Source organism: Aythya marila (assembly GCF_965140915.1).
Source record: "Aythya marila genome assembly, chromosome: 7".
NCBI classification, from domain to species: domain Eukaryota; kingdom Metazoa; phylum Chordata; class Aves; order Anseriformes; family Anatidae; genus Aythya; species Aythya marila.
In genome coordinates this window covers 34,669,869-34,688,441 of record NC_139048.1, presented here as the reverse complement: position 1 = coordinate 34,688,441, position 18,573 = coordinate 34,669,869, and the positions used below count along the sequence as shown (strand labels likewise).

The 18,573-nt window shown below is 37.9% G+C and overlaps 1 protein-coding gene across 1 annotated transcript in view; it reads left to right on the top strand.

The window, feature by feature from the left end:
• The window catches only part of REEP3 (receptor accessory protein 3), a 38,418-nt gene extending 20,166 nt beyond the window's left edge, over nucleotides 1-18,252 (top strand). The window contains exons 3-8 of the mRNA XM_082764466.1: nucleotides 996-1,072; nucleotides 1,590-1,710; nucleotides 2,962-3,075; nucleotides 9,919-10,066; nucleotides 13,372-13,523; nucleotides 14,250-18,252. Of these exons, the coding sequence (XP_082620592.1) occupies nucleotides 996-1,072; nucleotides 1,590-1,710; nucleotides 2,962-3,075; nucleotides 9,919-10,066; nucleotides 13,372-13,523; nucleotides 14,250-14,306 (669 nt within the window). The 3' untranslated portion in view covers nucleotides 14,307-18,252. The remainder of the gene's footprint in view (nucleotides 1-995; nucleotides 1,073-1,589; nucleotides 1,711-2,961; nucleotides 3,076-9,918; nucleotides 10,067-13,371; nucleotides 13,524-14,249) is intronic.
• The last annotated feature ends 321 nt before the right edge of the window (nucleotides 18,253-18,573 follow it).

Genomic DNA, 18,573 nt, shown 5'->3' with positions numbered 1-18,573 from the left:
AATACACGGTGGTGCTTTGCACGGATCTGTCTTGCAAATACATTTTTGTGGTTACCGATATTTTAGAAAAGACAAATGCACGGAACTACTATAATATTTGTTCTGAAATACGTAGTCAGTTCAGAAAACAAGATTTGAAACAATGTTCGAGAAAATAAGAGGCTTAATCAACTGGCTATTAAAATACAAATTTTAATTCTGCTTTTAAGACCATTGCCTGATTTTCAAACAGTGGTGTATAGTCTACATAAAAAAAAAAACAAAACCAAGCACCCCCCAGCAAATAAATAAAAAAAAAAAACAAGCACCCCCCAGCAAATAAATAAAAAAAAAAAACAACCCTGAAGCATTAAGATGCTTAGATGTAAGTTCTTTTGTTAACAAGAATTTTGTGGTTCTTGGCATGTGAATAGAACTGAAGTTCCATGAAAAGGCTTTTGTCTTGCCTTGTCCCAGTGTCAGCACCATAATGCCAAGCACACATGTAGAGCCTAATTTCAAAATATAGCTGAATTAGCTGGATAATGGATGTGGTACACTGAAAGCAAGGGCTATCTGAGTTACTGATGCTGTTTTTTTTTTTTGTGTGTGTGTGTTCTGGAAACACATGGATGAACGTTGAAGAGTGAAATATGCTTCAGTGCTACACTGGGAGTTGCACTTCACGCTTATTATAATCTACCGACTATTTACAATGTTTTGTTATCATCATTAAAGCTTTCTAGCAGCAGAATCAAATCTGTGAAGTCATCCTGGGTGAGGCTGTGACCCTGGAGATCCAGGCATTTCACTCAGCTCATTGATGCTGCCACCAGTTCTTAGGAACAGAAAACCCTTAGGACCTTTCTGTGATTTCTCTTGAAACCAATTTGATGCAGACCAAGACGCTGATGAAATTCTTGCTTTGATATCTTTGAACCAATGGACTGTAAAGTGCATTGTGTATTCTAAGGTGAAATAATAACTCTTACTGATGATAGTATTTTAATTTTCAGGTTCGCTGGATGATGTATTGGATTGTGTTTGCTCTTTATACAGTTACTGAGACAATAACAGACTTAACAGTCTCTTGGTAAGAGCCTGCTTTTTATGAACTCTGGATGTAACTATATTTGTTTCATATGTTCTTTGATTTGTACTGATATAATTTTATAAAGAAGTCATACTTGTAGATAGTTTTTTTTTTTTTTCTTTCTCAGTAGAAGATTTCAGAGTGTGTATGAAGAACAACATCTGCTTCAAAGCTTGCTGTGTGCTGTTGCTTGAAGTAGTGACTATGGAATTTCTACCTTTGAAGAAGCTTAGGAGGGGAAGGAAGCTCTTAGAAGTGTAGAAGAAGATAATTCTGTTTATGATGGTGTTATGCAAAGCAGATATTTTTCCATGTTGTGCAGATAACAGTATATTTCATAAACTAAATCCATAGGTCTAATTTGTTTAATTTATTTAATATAGCTTAATATATGTGAGGAATCCTTTATATTAATATATATATATATTTTTTTTTTTTGAAGAGATTTGTTGATTTAATTAGTACATGTCTTCTTATTCCTGGTGTTGATTTCATGCAACTTTTGGCTTGCCTTTAGGTTTCCACTGTACTATGAACTGAAGATAGCTTTTGTTATTTGGCTTCTTTCCCCATATACTAGAGGGGCAAGTTTAATCTACAGAAAATTTCTGCACCCTCTTCTTTCTTCTAAAGAAAGGGTAAGAAAAAACTTCTCATATTTTTAATGCCTAATATGGAAATGCCATATGCTGAAATGCTAACCATTGCTAGATAAACGATCAGTGTGTTACTGGCTTGCAGGGCAGCATGAACTTGGACTAGAAAAGTGCATATGAATGTCCATATATATGCCTCTGTTCAACTTGCATGAGCAGACAGTCTGTGACTTTCTATTGACATGAGATGACAGCATAGTGTTCCCTGATATACCCAGTGCACATTGGGGAGCCCAGCTAAGTGGAAGTAATGCAGTTAAATGTTTCTGCTGGAAGAGCATGTGCAGTACTCCCTATGCAGAAGCTGAGTACGAGTACAGTTTTAGCGATGGCTCTTCGTATCACCATTTTTTTCTAGCATACCTAAATAACGTAACTTCCCAGGATAAATGATGTTGGTGACTTTGGTGTGCAAAGTGAAAGGATGCGATGCGACTGAAGAATAAGGGAGGACCCATCTGCAACAGAAAATACTCAAACAGAGAATGGCTACAGGATAGTTAGCTTTAGCCAAAATATGACACATCTGCATAGTTGTTTTTCAGTATTGCTTCGTGTGTGTAGAAAGAGCAATTACCAAAGGTGTGAAGACTACTGCTGATAAACGTCACAGTACAGAACATGGTATTTATTAATAAAGGTCAGGGCTTGACCAATATTAGGTAAAAACAGGTAGCTGACACAATTGGTACTGATTTGAGCAATCATTTTGACTGTCTGAAGGTTGAATTGCGAACAGTTTCCAACTACATAAGCTAAACGGATTTTTCTCTGTGTTTTGCTAGCTATTGTGAACTGTACTGAAGTTTTTATCTCTAACTCCAGGCATTTACCACAGCTAGAGAGAAGTGTCATGTCTGTATTGTCCTTGATACTTAACTGTGCCAAAGTTCTGGCCTCTGAAGCACTTTTTTTCTTTTTTTTTTCTTGAACAACATTTGTCTGGCAATTTAAGCTTTCTCTGTGCTAGGAACTTGTTATGTAGCTGCAAATGTTTCTGAGTTGGACAAAACTAATCTGTTTTATCTTCTTGTTTGGTCAGACTTAATCCTTTTTAGATTGAGAGAGTGGAAGTGAATGAAAGACTAGTATACAAAGGCAAGAGTAATTGTTCCATTAAATATTTTTTTCTGGATCTCTTCTATATTCCCATATTGATGAAAAATAATACCGTGTGGGTAATATGCCTTCTATACGCACAGTCTTTTAATACTTAATTATGTTTTGCTTTAGGAAATTGATGAGTACATCGTACAAGCCAAAGAAAGAGGCTATGAGACCATGGTGAATTTTGGAAGGCAAGGCTTGAATTTGGCAGCAACTGCTGCAGTGACAGCAGCTGTAAAGGTAACCTTTTGCTTACGTTAATTGCTTTTGTCCTTGATATACTTATTGAACAGTGTGGTGGTACCAGGATTTGCCATTCCTGAATAAAAAGATGAATTCAACAAATGTGTTGAAAACCTGGAACACAATGAAAGGGTTGCAGCACTGTAGTACTCATACTATGTCTAGGATGGCTTGTAGTTACCTTTTCAATGATGGGGATCAGATTACTGTAATTCAGAAGATAGCATGCAATTTTCTATGCAGGCTTTTGGTAAAGATGACCATTGTTTCTTTTCTGTCTCCGTTGTGCTTTCTTGTTGATAAACTGTTTAAAGGATTTCTGGCTTCTTTCTGCTGTTTTTCTCCAATCAACTTGAGGTAACCGCATATATGAAATAAGGCATGATAGATTACTACTACAGATAAGTTATCTTGACACAATTAACTTGTTTGCAGCTAGCTGATTGAATTAGTAAATTAATGCACTAAGCATAAGCTTGCATATTACTGCTTAGCATACTCTTGCTTTGTTGTCTAATTTCCATTAAATCATGAAGTACACTGTGGTTGTTACAGATCCAAGTTTGTACAAAACTCATAACATTCAGTTGAATTTCGAAGGGTTCTGGGTCTAGGAAAACAAAATAAGTGCTTAAGTAAGCTTCTGAGCAACTTGTGGCCCAACAGCAGGGAGTAGAACTGACTAGCATGATGATTATTTTGGCAGCGTGTATTGTACAATCATAAAAGTGTTTGGGTATCCTACTTAATACTCAATTAAAGCAAAACACAGAGGTGTGGAAAGTAAGTTGTGTATATCCTAGCTAAATGATAATCTTGAGACTATCAGGATTAATTTCCTCTAATGAATAAATGGAACTGCTGTGTTTGTAGTAGCAGGACTGAAAACTGTCAGTAGATAGCAGAAAGCACTGTAGAGATCCCAAGCTGTGACGTTTAAGGAAATACAGCTAGCGTTTAACTTAAATTTCTGTGCTCATCTGTAAACTTAGTTAATAAATCAAACTCACTTGTTAAAAATGCATTTTCAAATACTATCTTAAAAAGGTTTGGAGAAAGCCCCTGTATCTTCTTCGTTCACTTTATTTTTTTTAAGATGTATGTGGACAGTAGTTTAAAAAGAAAAACACAACACATTGTTTTAAAATATGGGCACAATGAGCCTGAAATACTGAAAACGTGGTTCAATTTGATTGCTGGCTCCTTTTTTTATTGTTCAAATTCTTAGCGTTACTTTGAGGCATGAAGTATACTCCATTTCATTCTACACTGGATACTATAATTCCTCTAGAAGTAGAGCGAAAGTAGGTTATTTAAAAGCAAAAAAAAACCAGCAAAACCAACCTCAAAGTACTCTGGGGAAAATTTAAGACCTATGCTATTTAAACATGCCAAAAAGGTAAATTCTCTGCCAAACAGCAATCATAACTTACTCCAATGCGTGCTGTAATGATACTTAGGCTCTGTCTGGCTGGCTGGCTAAGGTGGAATATGTCCTTGTTAATTCTTATAGTGCTACAGATACATTGTGAAATAAATAATGCAAATATCTCCTCCCAGTTTCTTCTGAAGTATGAATAACTTTTGCCTAAATGTCATCCATGTTTGGATTTTGTAGCTATTCAGCTGTGACTGGCAGGATGCCTGCTCTATTTTCTTAAAACTTGCTTAACACGCTCATGAATATTTGTACAGAATTATTTTGGTGCAGATGAGATGCTTGGTTAAAACAACTACTACAGTACCAGAGACCTAAAATAGACATAATTTAAACACTGAAAGAAGTGACTCTTTGAAAATCTTTATTTTGGCATGTTAAACCTCTTTTCAGTTTCTCATTCCAAAAAGCTGGGAGTGCCTGCTCTGTGCAAGCAAATGGAGACAATGCACGTGTTCTTGATTTTTGTTCCCTGTTTTTCAGGAGTTGACTGCTGCCTCCAGCAGGTGAAAAGATTATCCCTTCAGCATGAGCTGGTAGAGCATGCTATAGTATTTCAGGAATGGAATGCTATTAGTGAGATCAGTTTTGATGGGAAGGAGACACATTCATCATCACTTTTTTTTAATAGACCAAGCATGCTTATTCTGACACATTGGATCTTAAATTAGGAGTAGAGAATGTAGGAGGTTAAAGACGAGAAGAGGTCCAAAGAAAACTTCTGCTCACTAAAGCGTTCAAGTAAATGACTCTAGGATCTCTATGTTCTCTGACTTCAGTAAATTTGCCTGGACTTCAGTAAAATCGCTTAGAAAATCTGGAATATTTTCAAGAACAAAAGTGGGAAAGAGTGGCTTCTCCAAGGGCTGACAAAGGAAAATGGGATTAGCATTGAAAGGCTAGTTGGCTATGTAGGGAAGGCTGAAGCAGACAGGTCAGTCTACTGAAATTTGACATAGATTCAAGAGTGCTCAGCTGTAAAGTTGAAATATAATTGGCAGGAGCTGTGGCTTAGACTTTACATTCCTATACTGATATTTTTAGCTGCTGCTAGTTAGCCCCTGTTCACATAACATTTGTGTCCAGACAACACAATTTGATCGTAAAGCTACTTTTTCCTTAATGTCTTGGTTAATCTATACCAGTTGAAATTCAGTGTTTCAAAACCGGCTAAATAGCATACATTAGAAAGTCAATTGTGTTACTGTCATGTTAATTTTAGAATAAAAATCTTTGAAAAATACAAATTTCAGGGTACTTAAAGATGAAGCACATTCCAGGCTAACTTTTTGCGGTGTACTAATTAAGAAAAATGAAGGTATGAAAGAATCAGCAACAAGATGCATTTAATGATATGAAAGCTGGTGGAGCTCTTCCAGCTCAGTTTTATAGGGGGGTTTGGAAATTGTCACAATTCTCAGTTCCACCAATATGTCTTGTATTTTGATGCATCTGCTTTCCAGATCTTCAGAGATGCAGCTTAACTGTACGCTGCAATTTCTGCCAACACATAAATTTGGGCTTTGCAAACTACTGGGGAGCACTGTTTTTTTTCTGTCACTACCAGCAGGATGGCTACTCATTATGCTCTGAAACACACTGTACTTTCTAAAAAGGTCACACAAACATTGTTCACGTGTAAATTATTTGAAAATAATTCTTATTTTGATGGCTGTATTTCTGCATGACTCTTAGTCATCCTGAATCTGCTACCTCTTTGCTGTTTTAATGCTCTTCTAATAGCCTTGCTGAACCTTCCCCTCCTTCCTGCGTAGTGCATGACAGAGGAAGGTGCCCTGCAGCCAGCTGTGGCATGCAGCCAGTATCACTATTAGCAGCTCAGCTCTCCAGCCATACTGCTTTCATCCCTCCTCCCTGCTGGGACTCCCTGGCACACTGCAGAGGTCAGTCGTGGGCCAGCAGTCCCTCTGCAGCTTGAGAGGGAGCAGAAGTCCTTCCCTGGCAGCCCGGATCGGAGTGGGGAGAGAACAGCTGGGAATGTGGGTGCTGCACACCGCGGCTTTGCAGTCACGGCACTCCAGGCAGTTCTGTGAATGCTGAGGCCATTCAGCACTTGTCCCGTGAAGCCAAGCAGCTTTGTTCAGTGATCCTGACCACTGAGGGAGCACAAGTCCAATTTAAACAACAAAAAATAGTCCCCGAGGCAGACATACTGTGTGGTGTCTGCTTACAGCAACTTCCCTGGGTTAAGTATATAGATTATAAAAATACAAGCCTAATAGCAAAGTTGAGAAGGGCATTTCATAGACAAGGGTCAGCTGCTGTGACTACATACTAATAGCTTGCTAGAATCCAGCTCGTCTCAAAGCGGTCCCTTTAGTAGGCTATCTTTGTCAAAAACTGGATTTAGAAACCCATTACAACTTTAATTGGTGCTTCAGATGTATCACTGGTAATGAATGCGGTCTCTGAAGAAGGCTTAGTATGTTTTAGGAAAAACTGGAGAATAAATAAGCGGACTCATTTTTAAGGCCTGCATTTTAAGTCTACACAAACTTCACAGTTCAAATCTCCAACATTCAAAAAAAAAAAAAAAAAGCTGTAAAAATGAGCACTGGAGTCAGGAGATTCCCCATGTGCGACTGGACTGCTGTGGCCACTAATTATCTGAATTTTCTAGGCAAGGTATCAAAGGTCTTAGCATAATACAGTTCTAAATGAGAATGTTCCTTTGGACATGGAGGATGGAAGAAGCTTCTTAAAACTTGAGATCTGTATTAGTATTTAATAAAGAACACAGCACAACAGTCCAACAAAGTTAAACATAAAGAACATAGCACAACAGTGCACACACCCACACCCTCTCCCCTTGAAATTTGTCCTCTTTGTCTGTGTGGTGATGTCAAACTGATCCTGATTTGGCTGAATTGGACCTTCCTAGGGGTGAGATGGAAACTGCTTCCCAGCAGAAGGAGACTGGTGGGGCTGTAGGAAGCATCTGCTGAAGATGCCATGGTGTGAGCATGACTGCAGCACGGTGCTGGTTCTGCAGCCTCCGTTTCTCCTCTAACTTAGGCACTTCTGCTGCTTCTCTTCTTTTTCCCTGACATCCTTCCAAAGTACTTAGTGCTTGCTCATTGTTATTTTAGGGCACGTTGGTTGACCTTTCTCCCACTTTGAAGAACACAATTCTGTATCCAAATACGCATTGAAAAATAAGGTCCAATGTTCACAGTTAGGATCTAGTCCTCTGCGTCTCCAACGCAGAATAAGAAATACAGGCTTGTAATTTGAATTCCTAGCATGTTAATTACTATAATCTTAATTGTGTTACCCTGTACAATTTCAAAATGATTGCCTTGTAGTACGTGGCATGATCAGTGAACTCACTGTGCAACTTTTAAGCAAGTGTGCCTTCCTATACTGCTTAGGGCCAAATCAAGACTTTGTCCTGATGTTACAGTAGACTCTGGCCAGATTTAAAGTGAGCGGAGTCGTGCTGAATTCATACGGATTCTGCTGAGAACTGACTGGGTTCATTTCATGCATTCATCAGTGTTCAGTGATCGAGGCTGGAGCCGAGTTGCATCTGGTCAGGCAATGGATGTGCTCTGATCGACTGGCTTGTGTGTTGCAGCAGATAATGAAGGCTGTCCTTGCTGTCAAAAAAGCAGCCCTGTCTCTCCGTTTCTCTCTGTTTCTCTAGTGTCCTTGCAGCTGCCTGTCAGCCCTCAAACACAGCTGGTTTGTGAGTCGCTTTACTGTGCAAATACTTCCTGATACAAGAACTGAGACAGTGGAAGGGCAGGATTCCTGTTGTAGTGACAGACCTGCCTTAAACGAGTCCTTTTAGGAAATAAAAGTAACTTTAGAGTATGTAATTTATACGCAGACCCTACTGTGTCTACAGACTGTACAGTGGTGCGTTTTAACTTAAAGGCAAGCAGCTGTATCTGTGTTCTTGAGAACTGTCAGTAGGAAGAGCAAAAAAAAAGCAAAGGCTTCTGCTTCCCTCATAAGAGCTCCTTTCTTTTATTGTTTAATTGTGGGGTATGTGTGCTGTTGTAAGAATTAAATTAGATTATTTTTGCATGCGTAGGGCATTCAGTTTTACGTGTTGTACTAGTGAGTAGTTGTTAGAAAATGAGTATCAGGTTTCAGCCACATCCTTACCCCCTCCTGCCTCCCCCCTAAGCTTTGGTGGCCGTGCCAGTTTGAGGAGTATCGCTGCACCCTCTTCACTCTATGTGGTTATTTTTAACATGAAATAATCTAACGCACTGGGCTACCATTTGCAAACAGTTGTTGGCATGAGAGTGGGAACAAATGGCTGGGGCTAGCGGTGCAAGACCTGCTTTATGCTGTTGCTGAGAAAGGTGTGTGGAACTGTATCCAAGTACATGCTACCGATACCTAACATAGCACTCAAATGAGGATTTCTACTCAAAATCTTGATTTGCAAGAACAAAATAAAATCTTGCTCAAGATGGGATTCATGCACAGGTTGGTCAACCATCCTCTGAAAGTGTGTTGTTTTTTTTTTTTTTTGGCTTCATATGCCCAAGAATTAAATGTTGTTTTAACATGATACTAAGTAATGTGTCTGTCTTAGTTACTTACATGCTTAAATTAATCTTTAATGCTATAATAAGATTGTATGATGTAAGATGAAAGAGCTGCTTGATGACCTTCCTTTCCAAAGGGGAACTTTCTTTATCTCCCATGTAAAAAAGATGTTAACAAAAAGATTAGAAGAAATAGTAATGCTTAGATGCGTTAAACTATCCTTGAATGTAGTATTGGATGTTGGGTTAGTATTATGTCAGTAAAGATGCACCAGTAAGAGAACCTACTAGTCTGTAGTCCAGGCAGGATCTCTGGTTTGTGGTTTCAGGTTTCTGTGACCTAGAGCTTTTGTAGTGCTGCCAGTTTCTCAGTTACTTGAGTTACTGTTTCAGAGTGTATTTTTAACCCTTTTTTCCCCTATGCATATTAAAATCTGGGGAGAGTAAAATAGAAAATATCTGAAGTCTTTGTTTTCAACAGCACTTCTTAAAATGGAAGTGTTAAAGCCACTGTCATGCTACCTAACACTGCGAGAGAAATATCATGTTTGAAGCAAATTGAGCATTTCTGATGGTTTTTGTTCTGTCAAACACTTTCCCTCACCCAAAAAGCCTTTATTTGTTCAGAGTAAGGGAATGAGATGAGACGTCTGTAATGAAACAGCTAGCTTATCTGTAAGTTTTTCCTCTAGAATTAACATATAGTTAAATTTGGGTAAAAGCAATACTTAAAGCAAATGTAAATTTATTGCTTGCTTATGTTAGTGAATTTTGTAGTATAACAAGGAAACATGGACTTAACCATCGTCAAGCCAACTTGAACATCAAAATTAAAACCTCTGCTTTGTTTTCAAAGACATTGTTGTTGTATTTCAGAGTCAGGGTGCGATAACTGAGAAACTGAGAAGTTTCAGTATGCATGATTTGACTACTATACAAGGAGATGAGCCAGTAGGACAGAGGCCCTATCAGACATTACCAGACACAAAAAAGAAAACCAGAGCCTCTGCAAACGAACCTCCAGGTAAGTATCACTCTAAAATAAAGGAATTCCATTTTCCAGCTAATAAACGGTACATAGAAGACAAAAACCAGAAAGGAGTAATTTACCCCATTTAGAATATTTGAATGGAATTGGCTTGAGCATATTGCAATGTTAACAAATGGTGCACCCTGTCCCCCCAGCGCAAATTTTTTGGAACCACTAACAGTTTAGTGGTTCCTCCTGTCTCTGTCAGTTAGCAACAAAAACTGGCCAAAGTAAAGCGTAATTGGAAGTTAAAAAAAAAAAAAAAAAAAGTGATCGTGTAGTGTTTCTGTGACAAAGGGACAAAAAGTTAAACAAGTTAAACATTAAAATTTATGGAATTCCATAATTAGGAAGAGAAAATCAGTGGCAATGAATTCAGCAGGTCTGCAATCTTTGTTGGGTCAAAATGTAAAATCACGTGTGGTGATAGGAATAATGAAGGCATTAAATTGCCATAACATACTAATGCACGTTGACACTCAAAAGATGGTGTGCAGTGACCATCTTGCTTTTGCAGAGATTTTTCTTCAGCCTGTGCTGCTTGAAGAAAGACTTCTGTGGAATACTGTTAACCATATCTTCTTAAATGGAGAGGCTACGACGTAAAGTGGTTGATACTTCTCACAAAAGAAATAGCTCTGTTCTGCTTTCTTTTGGCCTTCCCCCTAAGTTTGTCCTTACTGCTCACCGCTCCGTTTTGGGGAGAAGTGGTGGCTATGGGCTACAAGGCATTCCAGGAATCACATGGTAGCTCAGTGTTTCTTGAGGAATAAATGGCCACCTGAATGACTCTGTGCTGAATTGCTAATTGAGCCCAGAAGGTATTCCGTGCAAGTCAGTGTAAAGTACTGGCCAGGGAAAAAGCCCGTGAATTCACCAAGAGTTGCGTTAGGGATGATGTCACTGCAGCTGTTGTGCATGAGCTGTTCCTCAGTAACAGACCATCAGTTATTTCTCTGAAGCAGCTTGAAAATGCTGAAAATTCAATTTTCAGTAAAAACTACTCAAGTACAGGTTATACCGTGTAAATAATCACCGACTCTGACATTCAGTCTCACATGTCAAAATGTTTTCTTAGAGATACTTTAACTATTTCTACTCCTGGACCAAAATCTAGTGTATACCTTTCCTGTTTTCTTAGAAGCTTCTTTAAATTAGGGATTAAAAAAAAAACAACCACTGGTGGAGTTGGAAATGCTATGTAGCAGAATGTTATTTTTTTTGTAATGTGCGTGGGGGCTTTCTGTACAAGCCAGTTGAAAAGACCCATTTGTAGAAGGACCTCGATCATGGGGTGACTGTTGTGAAAAAGGCAAATGTCATTTTGATGAATCAGATGGGGTGTTAGAATTACACATAAGTATTCCTGCCATCGCAAACATCCCTAGTAAATAACTATACATAACAGATATGATTGAAAGCTTCCATGTTTAAGAGAAGGTTAATTGAAAATGTACTGGAGGCAGTGACAGGTTGATTCGAGAATGGCAGGAGGGGCAGGGCTTGATTCTAAGTTCAAGAAAAAATGAAATGACCAAAAGAAAAGAAAAAAACTGTTTAAAGAAACATTGTTTTCAGATGAAATGGTTATTGGTTGGGTTTAGTGTCCAAAAGCTGTCCCTAGGTGTTCCATCTTGTAGGTTCTGCAATGGCCTTCAAAAGTAGAGCTTGCCCGGAGCTTGACCAGACTACATCTGGGAGCTTTATATGTTTGTGACAAGGAGTCTTGTTTTTCAGACCCTAATCTTTCCAGCACATGTTTTTAAGCAGTTTGCTCCCTCTAGTGAAAATGTTTGTTAATAACCTTGGTCCTAGTTTTGCAGGATTTAAGCAACCTTTAATAACTCACATTGGATACGTCTAAAATAAACTTTGGTATTTAACATGCACAGAGAGATGCAAGCATGAAGAAAGATAGTAATATAAAATTAGTTTTAGATGTTAATTTCTAGTAAGTGTGAACTGAACTCTGGCAGTAAATATGAGAAGTGAAAGAGTAGGACTTGATTCTGTGGGGCAGGGAATTGGAGAAATGAAAGACTAGGATTTGTTTGAGGAGGGACGAGAAGGCTGGGTGAAGAAAAGTTATTTGGTATTGATCGATTTTATATAGAACTGAGAAGTAAATCACAAGGAACATAACATTCTTACTTTTGTTTTTAGACTTGCCACTTTTCATCTTAATGTCTCTTCTGGGGTTAAAGACAGGTCACTCAAACAAAGTCAAAAAGTGCAGTTAAAAGATGTGTAAGTGATGTCTAAGTGAGAAATAAGACAAGACTCAGAATTCTGTCTTTGTTTTGAAGGCTGCTTTGAATTTGCCCTGAACTGAGTCTTTTGTATTAATCCCAGATTGCAAAAACTAAACATTCTTCTAAGGAAACATGAAACTTCATGGCTCCTGCTAAGATACATCAGCAAATCTGTCCTTTGGGGGAAGGGAGTCCTCTGAGAATGGAAAACCAGTATAGAACTTCTAATGGGAGTGGCAATGAGGAGGGAGGACTGGGAATAAACTGGGCAGCTGGAAACCTTCTGGCGTGTTCTTCGTGATGAGATAGTAAAACAAACACTGAAGGAAGGAATAACCAAGTAAACACATAAAGTGAAGTTCAAAATGCAACATAGATTGTAAAAGGTATAAACTGGTTTATTTCTCTACATCTGCCTGTACCTAATTATAAGTACACAGTAATTTCATAGTTCATAATAGGGCTGGTGGAGAGTCATGTCCCATTTAGTAGCCTTCAGTGTAAAAGTAGGTATTCTTTTTACAACAGATTACATTGAATGTGAGGAGGTTATTTTTGTCCAGATGCTTGGGCTTGGCATCAGTGTTACTCAGCACGTTGAGTAGTGGCTGTGGAAAACTGTAAGGCACACATAAAATAAAATATAGTCAGGGGGTCAGAAGAAGCCCATCCATCTGCAAGTTTTGTTGTTGTTGTTGTTTTTTCCCCTAGAATAGCCTCCAAACAGCAGTGTCGCCAAAAATCTTAAGTACTTCTCAAGAAGGCCAGTGATTTTTTTTGTAGTTCATTGTAAAGCAGAATATGGTGCCAAAGTGATGGTTTCCCTTTTGTAGTTAAGGGACTGCTGCATTACGTACCTGTGGAATGAACCAGCTTGTTTCTCACAAATGGCAGTGTGCTGCTCCTGGCAGATCACTAGATGCCTTGTTGGTTTGAAGCATCAGGAAGAGTGACGTGTCCTTTAGATGGATGCGTGTACTGCTCTCTTAGAAATAGAAAAGTTACAGGAACTTTTTATTAAAGTTTTTATACAACTGCTTTTTAAAGGTTACAAAATTCCAATGGAAAAAAATCCTGGAGATGATAAAACAGATGAAGAGGTGGAGGGGACACATTCCGAGGATGAAATGTTTGCTCAGAGAGGCCTTCGAAGAACACAGAGCATGAAATCTGTGAAAACTATTAAAGGCCGTAAAGAGGCAAGTATAATTTTTCTTAAGAGTTTACTTTTAAAGATGTACCTTAGCATTTTTAATAATGTCAGAATTTAACTTGAATCTTAGAGGGTTTATCTGTGTTATAGAATGTGAAATGGAGAAGGAAGTGTGTGTGATAACACTATCTAGGCTTGAAGATTTTGTACTTTGGGGTGCTTAATGAAATTATGCAGGAATGAAATGAACTACGCAAGGGAAGGGGGTTGCTTGTAATCTTAATGCTGACACCACCAATCCCAAGTTCCAGAAATGGAGTACCTTGAAAGGAGTGTAGATAATGGTGTTGTCACCTGCAGTAGTGTCTTGATTGCGCATATTAAGCATCTGCTGTTTTAATGGTCTAAGATGATTCACAATTATTAGTTGGCGTAGGCATATGGCCTGCTTGGACTTGTAACCCACAAAGAGAAGATATGTATGTGGGATTCAAAGAGCTTTGTATTTGCGTATCACAAACTTAAGGACGCTTCAGGATAAATATCTATGGAATCTCATCGAGTTTGGGAAATAACTCTGGGAACAGCTTCTTGCCGAATTCTGTTGAAAATGTCTGTCATTCAGTCAGAGGCAGATCATCTGCCTGACTCTGTGGAGTGTCCGAAGCATGCTTAATGACACTATACTGGAGTAGTAGAAAGGTAAATATGTCTGTCTGAAGTGACCTTAACTCTTTTAAGTTCTACTTTTTTTTTTTTTTTTTTCCCTCAGATACGGTATGGATCACTGAAATACAGAGTAAAGAAGAGACCCACCGTATACTTTTAAGTTTATTGCACAATGCCTGCAAGTCAAACTGCTGTATTATAAGAACTTGAATTCAGTACTTCAAGTGTTAAAGATCTGTGTATGATTCATATAACGGATATATATGGATAGATATGGTAGGACTTGGTTTTGTGAGCCTAAATGATTGGATAATGTATTACTCTGCTTTTCTGTAATTGCTTGTTGTTTAGACTTTAATCTGGAGAAGCTATAGGATGAATTTCATCACTGCTTAAATAAGAGTTAAATGAGTAACAGGAAACAGCTTGACTTTTTCAGAGGTACTGAGCAGACTGAAATAATTACAAGTCCAGGTGAATTAGCAGAAGCTGGAAGTGTTTGGAACTTGTGAAAGTTGAACCCATAGTGTCCTTTAGTTTACATGGAAAGTAGCTATACTTGAAATACTCTTCTGAACTACAGTTCCTGAAAAGACCTATGTGTAGTTTAAAAACATAGTTTAAAGGACAGCAGATGATATGGGGAAGGAGAAGGAAAGGTGAGATAGACAGGGAATATCCTTAAGATCATCTTCTCACATTATATTTCCAAGCTTAACAAACTTGTATAATGCTAACAGGTGCAAAATGGGGGTACGTTTAGCACTTTATGCAAAACTGGGTAGTTTTGCACACTTACTGATTTACAGCTGCACATGTCATTTTAGTTAATTCTTAGGTAGATTAGACTTATCTTTTGAATGCCAGCAATTCTGTAGTTCGTGGTCTTTTTATAACTTGATTGCTTAAGTACACTTAGGATGCTGTAGGTACATGTAAGTGCAACTAACACTTAACAATATAAGCAGGTGCCTTTCTGTGTCTTACAGGGCTGCGGGGTTATCTGTCTGTTTTTTTTGGTATTGTTTTTTCTTCCCCCTTCAGCTGAGAAGATGTAACATGATTTAAGTCAGTTTTTGGTTAAAATTGTGGTAAATAAAACCTGTAGCAATTCTGGTGATAGACCTCAGGGATCTGAGCAACCCATCAACTGTGTAATATAAGTCATGCTGTCATGGTGGCACGTATGATAGATTATTCAGGCCCTGGTTTGGTTTTGCTCTGCATTTCTGTAAGAAAATATATATATATTTAGATTATGTATATGTGTATATTTCTTATCATGTGGATTCTAAATTTGGCAGTGTAGTATTTTATTGCTAAAGTTATTACTAAAATATTTACATACAAACAGCTTTTTCTGGAAGTCTAGCTCATTTACTCAGCCATGTTGTAATCTAGTGTCCATGGCATGGCTGTTTGCACAGATTAATTTTGGAATGTCATTCAAGGCAGGGACTTGTCAAAATATCCTTTTGAGGTTCCTGTTGGTTCCATTTTCTGTAATTCTGAGAAGCAGGCTGATTTTTTTTTTCTACTGTGGATTTTGGCAAGACAGATCCACTTTCTGTAGATAGTTTTTTTTTTATTACTTGGCATGGGTAGAGATGGTGTTAATTTTCTGTAAAGGAGTTAATTTTCTGTAAAGGAGAATGATGTGTTGTCCCTCCTATCCTTGAATCTCAGACGCCAATCCTTAAGCTTTCTCCCAGGTATGACAGTCACCTGCAAGCCTACTGCAGTGCTTTCAAACGTTTTCTTAAGGGTCTGCTGCAGTGTTTTCTTTTTATTGTTACAGCCATAGCAGGTTTGCTGCTGGTGGGCACTTAATGGCCTGTTAACATAGACTGCCATTTGAAGTAGTCTTCTGTAGATTTCTTTGGGCCAGGGTTTGAATTTTATGGATAAAAATGCAGCTGGTCTGTATTGGCATTGCAATTGCAGGCATTTATAAGCAAAATGTAAAGCCTTGGAATGGAATGATACTGATAGCTTGGTGCTTATAGCATCTCCATGGAAGGTAAATGCTTTAGTAAGAAGTTGCAATATTCCATATGGGATCAGAAGGCCAAAGTTTGTTTTACTTTACTCAAAGACATAATTTCATGCAAGATGACAGGAAGCCTGCTCTCTCCCAAATGAGTATAGTGCAAAAATAAATACTGTCCTCTAACCAAAATGGCAATTTGTGATTTAGCTTTTATAAGGAACTGTTTCCAAGGGTGCGAGGAGTGGAGGGCAGTGCTCAGAAAGGGTGTGGTTCCTTGCTTCTGTCCCACAAATGTTTGCAATTCTCATCTGCTTCCCTGAATGGAGGAAACGCCCAAGCAGGAAAAGTCTGTCTGTGTGTTATGGTACGTAAGATGTTAGAGGAAACAGGCTTTTGTATTTGCATCTTGCCCCTCCTCAAAAACTAGAATAACCTGGACACAGAGTCGAATCTCTAAATGTTATTCTCCAGTTGAGCATCCTCCTTGAGCACTTGGTGCCACATCTTGCGCTAACTCATAATGTTTTTTTAATTAGTAAGCATGGCAATGAAATTGTCATTGCTTTACACATGAGAATCCTGCGTGAAAGAGCTGGGAAAGCCCTTCTTTCAGAATTATAGTTTCTGTTTCAAGTTCATGTAGATCCTGTTTCTAGGGTTGTATTCCTTTCATGCTTCCAAGGCTAGAAGACATCTGAGTAGAAGTTTAGGCTCTAGAAAGCTCGTGGTCAGTAAGTTGCTTTATGCAATGATACGTACTTAAGGCTGTAACTTCTGACAAATGTAACTTGCTAATTAAGTGGTGACAGGCTGAATAAACTCTCCCCTTTGCTGAAATATGGATGGGACTAGGGATGCTGGCAGTATTATTCATATTACTTACTGTTTGCATGTAAATGTGCGTGTTATTGCAGATACAGTCTTAAGTGATAAATCATCCAGTGTTTTCCTAGCTATTTTTTTTGTCTAGTACCCTGCTGTAGTGTCCCCTTTTTCTCCCCCCAGCTTGTTTTTGATCTTTGGATTCATCCTGAAACTGCTTCACTATTGTTATCTTAGATTTTCTTTTCCTTGCTGTTCGTTGTCAGCTGATGCTTGACAGGGCACAATGGCATAATTAGCCTTCATCCAAATAATACATATTTCTCTCTGCATGTTAAATTTAGTTTAGTCTGGTTTTGAAATGTTACACTATCTTAAAATGTGTACAGAGAATTTTCAAACTTCTTTTTTGCCTTAGCAACTGCAAAGGTCATCTCTAGCTTTTGCCAGTGAACTTACTGGAAAAAAGTTAAAACATCAAAATTTGATTTAACAACCTTTTTGATTTTGGAATTTCAATTACCTACTCACGTCAAATACTCTCACAAAGTGTTTCCTGAGAATTGACTGACTGCTACCAACAGATGCTAGGATAGTTAAAGAAAAACTTACATAGGGATTAAAGTTAGTTTACAATAGGATATATATTTCTTGTAAAGTTTCGGAGTATTTCTGAAATAAATCTTAACTGACTTGGACTTCTTAGCAAGAGCCTACTGTACATGTTAAAATACACAGTTTGAGACGAGGCTTAAATTGATGGCCTCAGTTGCATATAAACTTAGGCTGGACTCTGATTACAAGGTAATTGCCAATATTAGCTACTTAATGCTAATTGCTTAGCTATGTGTAAGTAACTGAATGTTATCCAAGATAGTTTTTGCAGATTATAATGAATTTTAAAATGAATACAAGATAATTTGGTTAAGCAGAACAGTGGAGTAAGTGCTAGGTGTATTTAACACATTGTTAATAACAAAAAAATGCGTTTTATTTTGGTGTTGGTTTTATTAATGGGAAGTTGGTATTTTAAAGTATTTTTCTACAAAAACACGTGTGCGCAAAGGCAATACTTCAATGTTTTTCAAGAGCTCATATTTTTAAATTCTACAGACCAGAGACTGTCTACATTGAGACTGAAGTTAGTAGCTTTAAAAAATGCAATGTAAGCTTTATTTTTTATATTGTAATAATACCTTGCTGTCAACTTGTTTACATATTTGTAGGAGGGAAAATTTCATTATGCATTGACTTATCTTGATGCTGTCTTTAATAAATGCTGCTTTGAGCAGGATGCAGTGGATACTTTATTACCTGAATTATGATTTACAAACCAGTCACTCTGTAATTTGTATTTTATTATTATGATTCCTGTACTGAAACAGCTTATCTAAACTTCGATGAGACTTCTAAAACTGTTTGAAGTATGACTAAACTGTCCTTGAGGTTTTGCCATGGAGCCTGATGCTGTTTTAGACTTAAATTGAATTTAAGCTGCTAAAGGCAACTTCAAAATGCAGCAGCATTAAATATTTTCATTATATGTTCTTCTCAGAGAAAAGTTAAAATCAGATGCTTAATCTACCAAAAGAGTGTGGCTTCCTAGGGAAGTGTT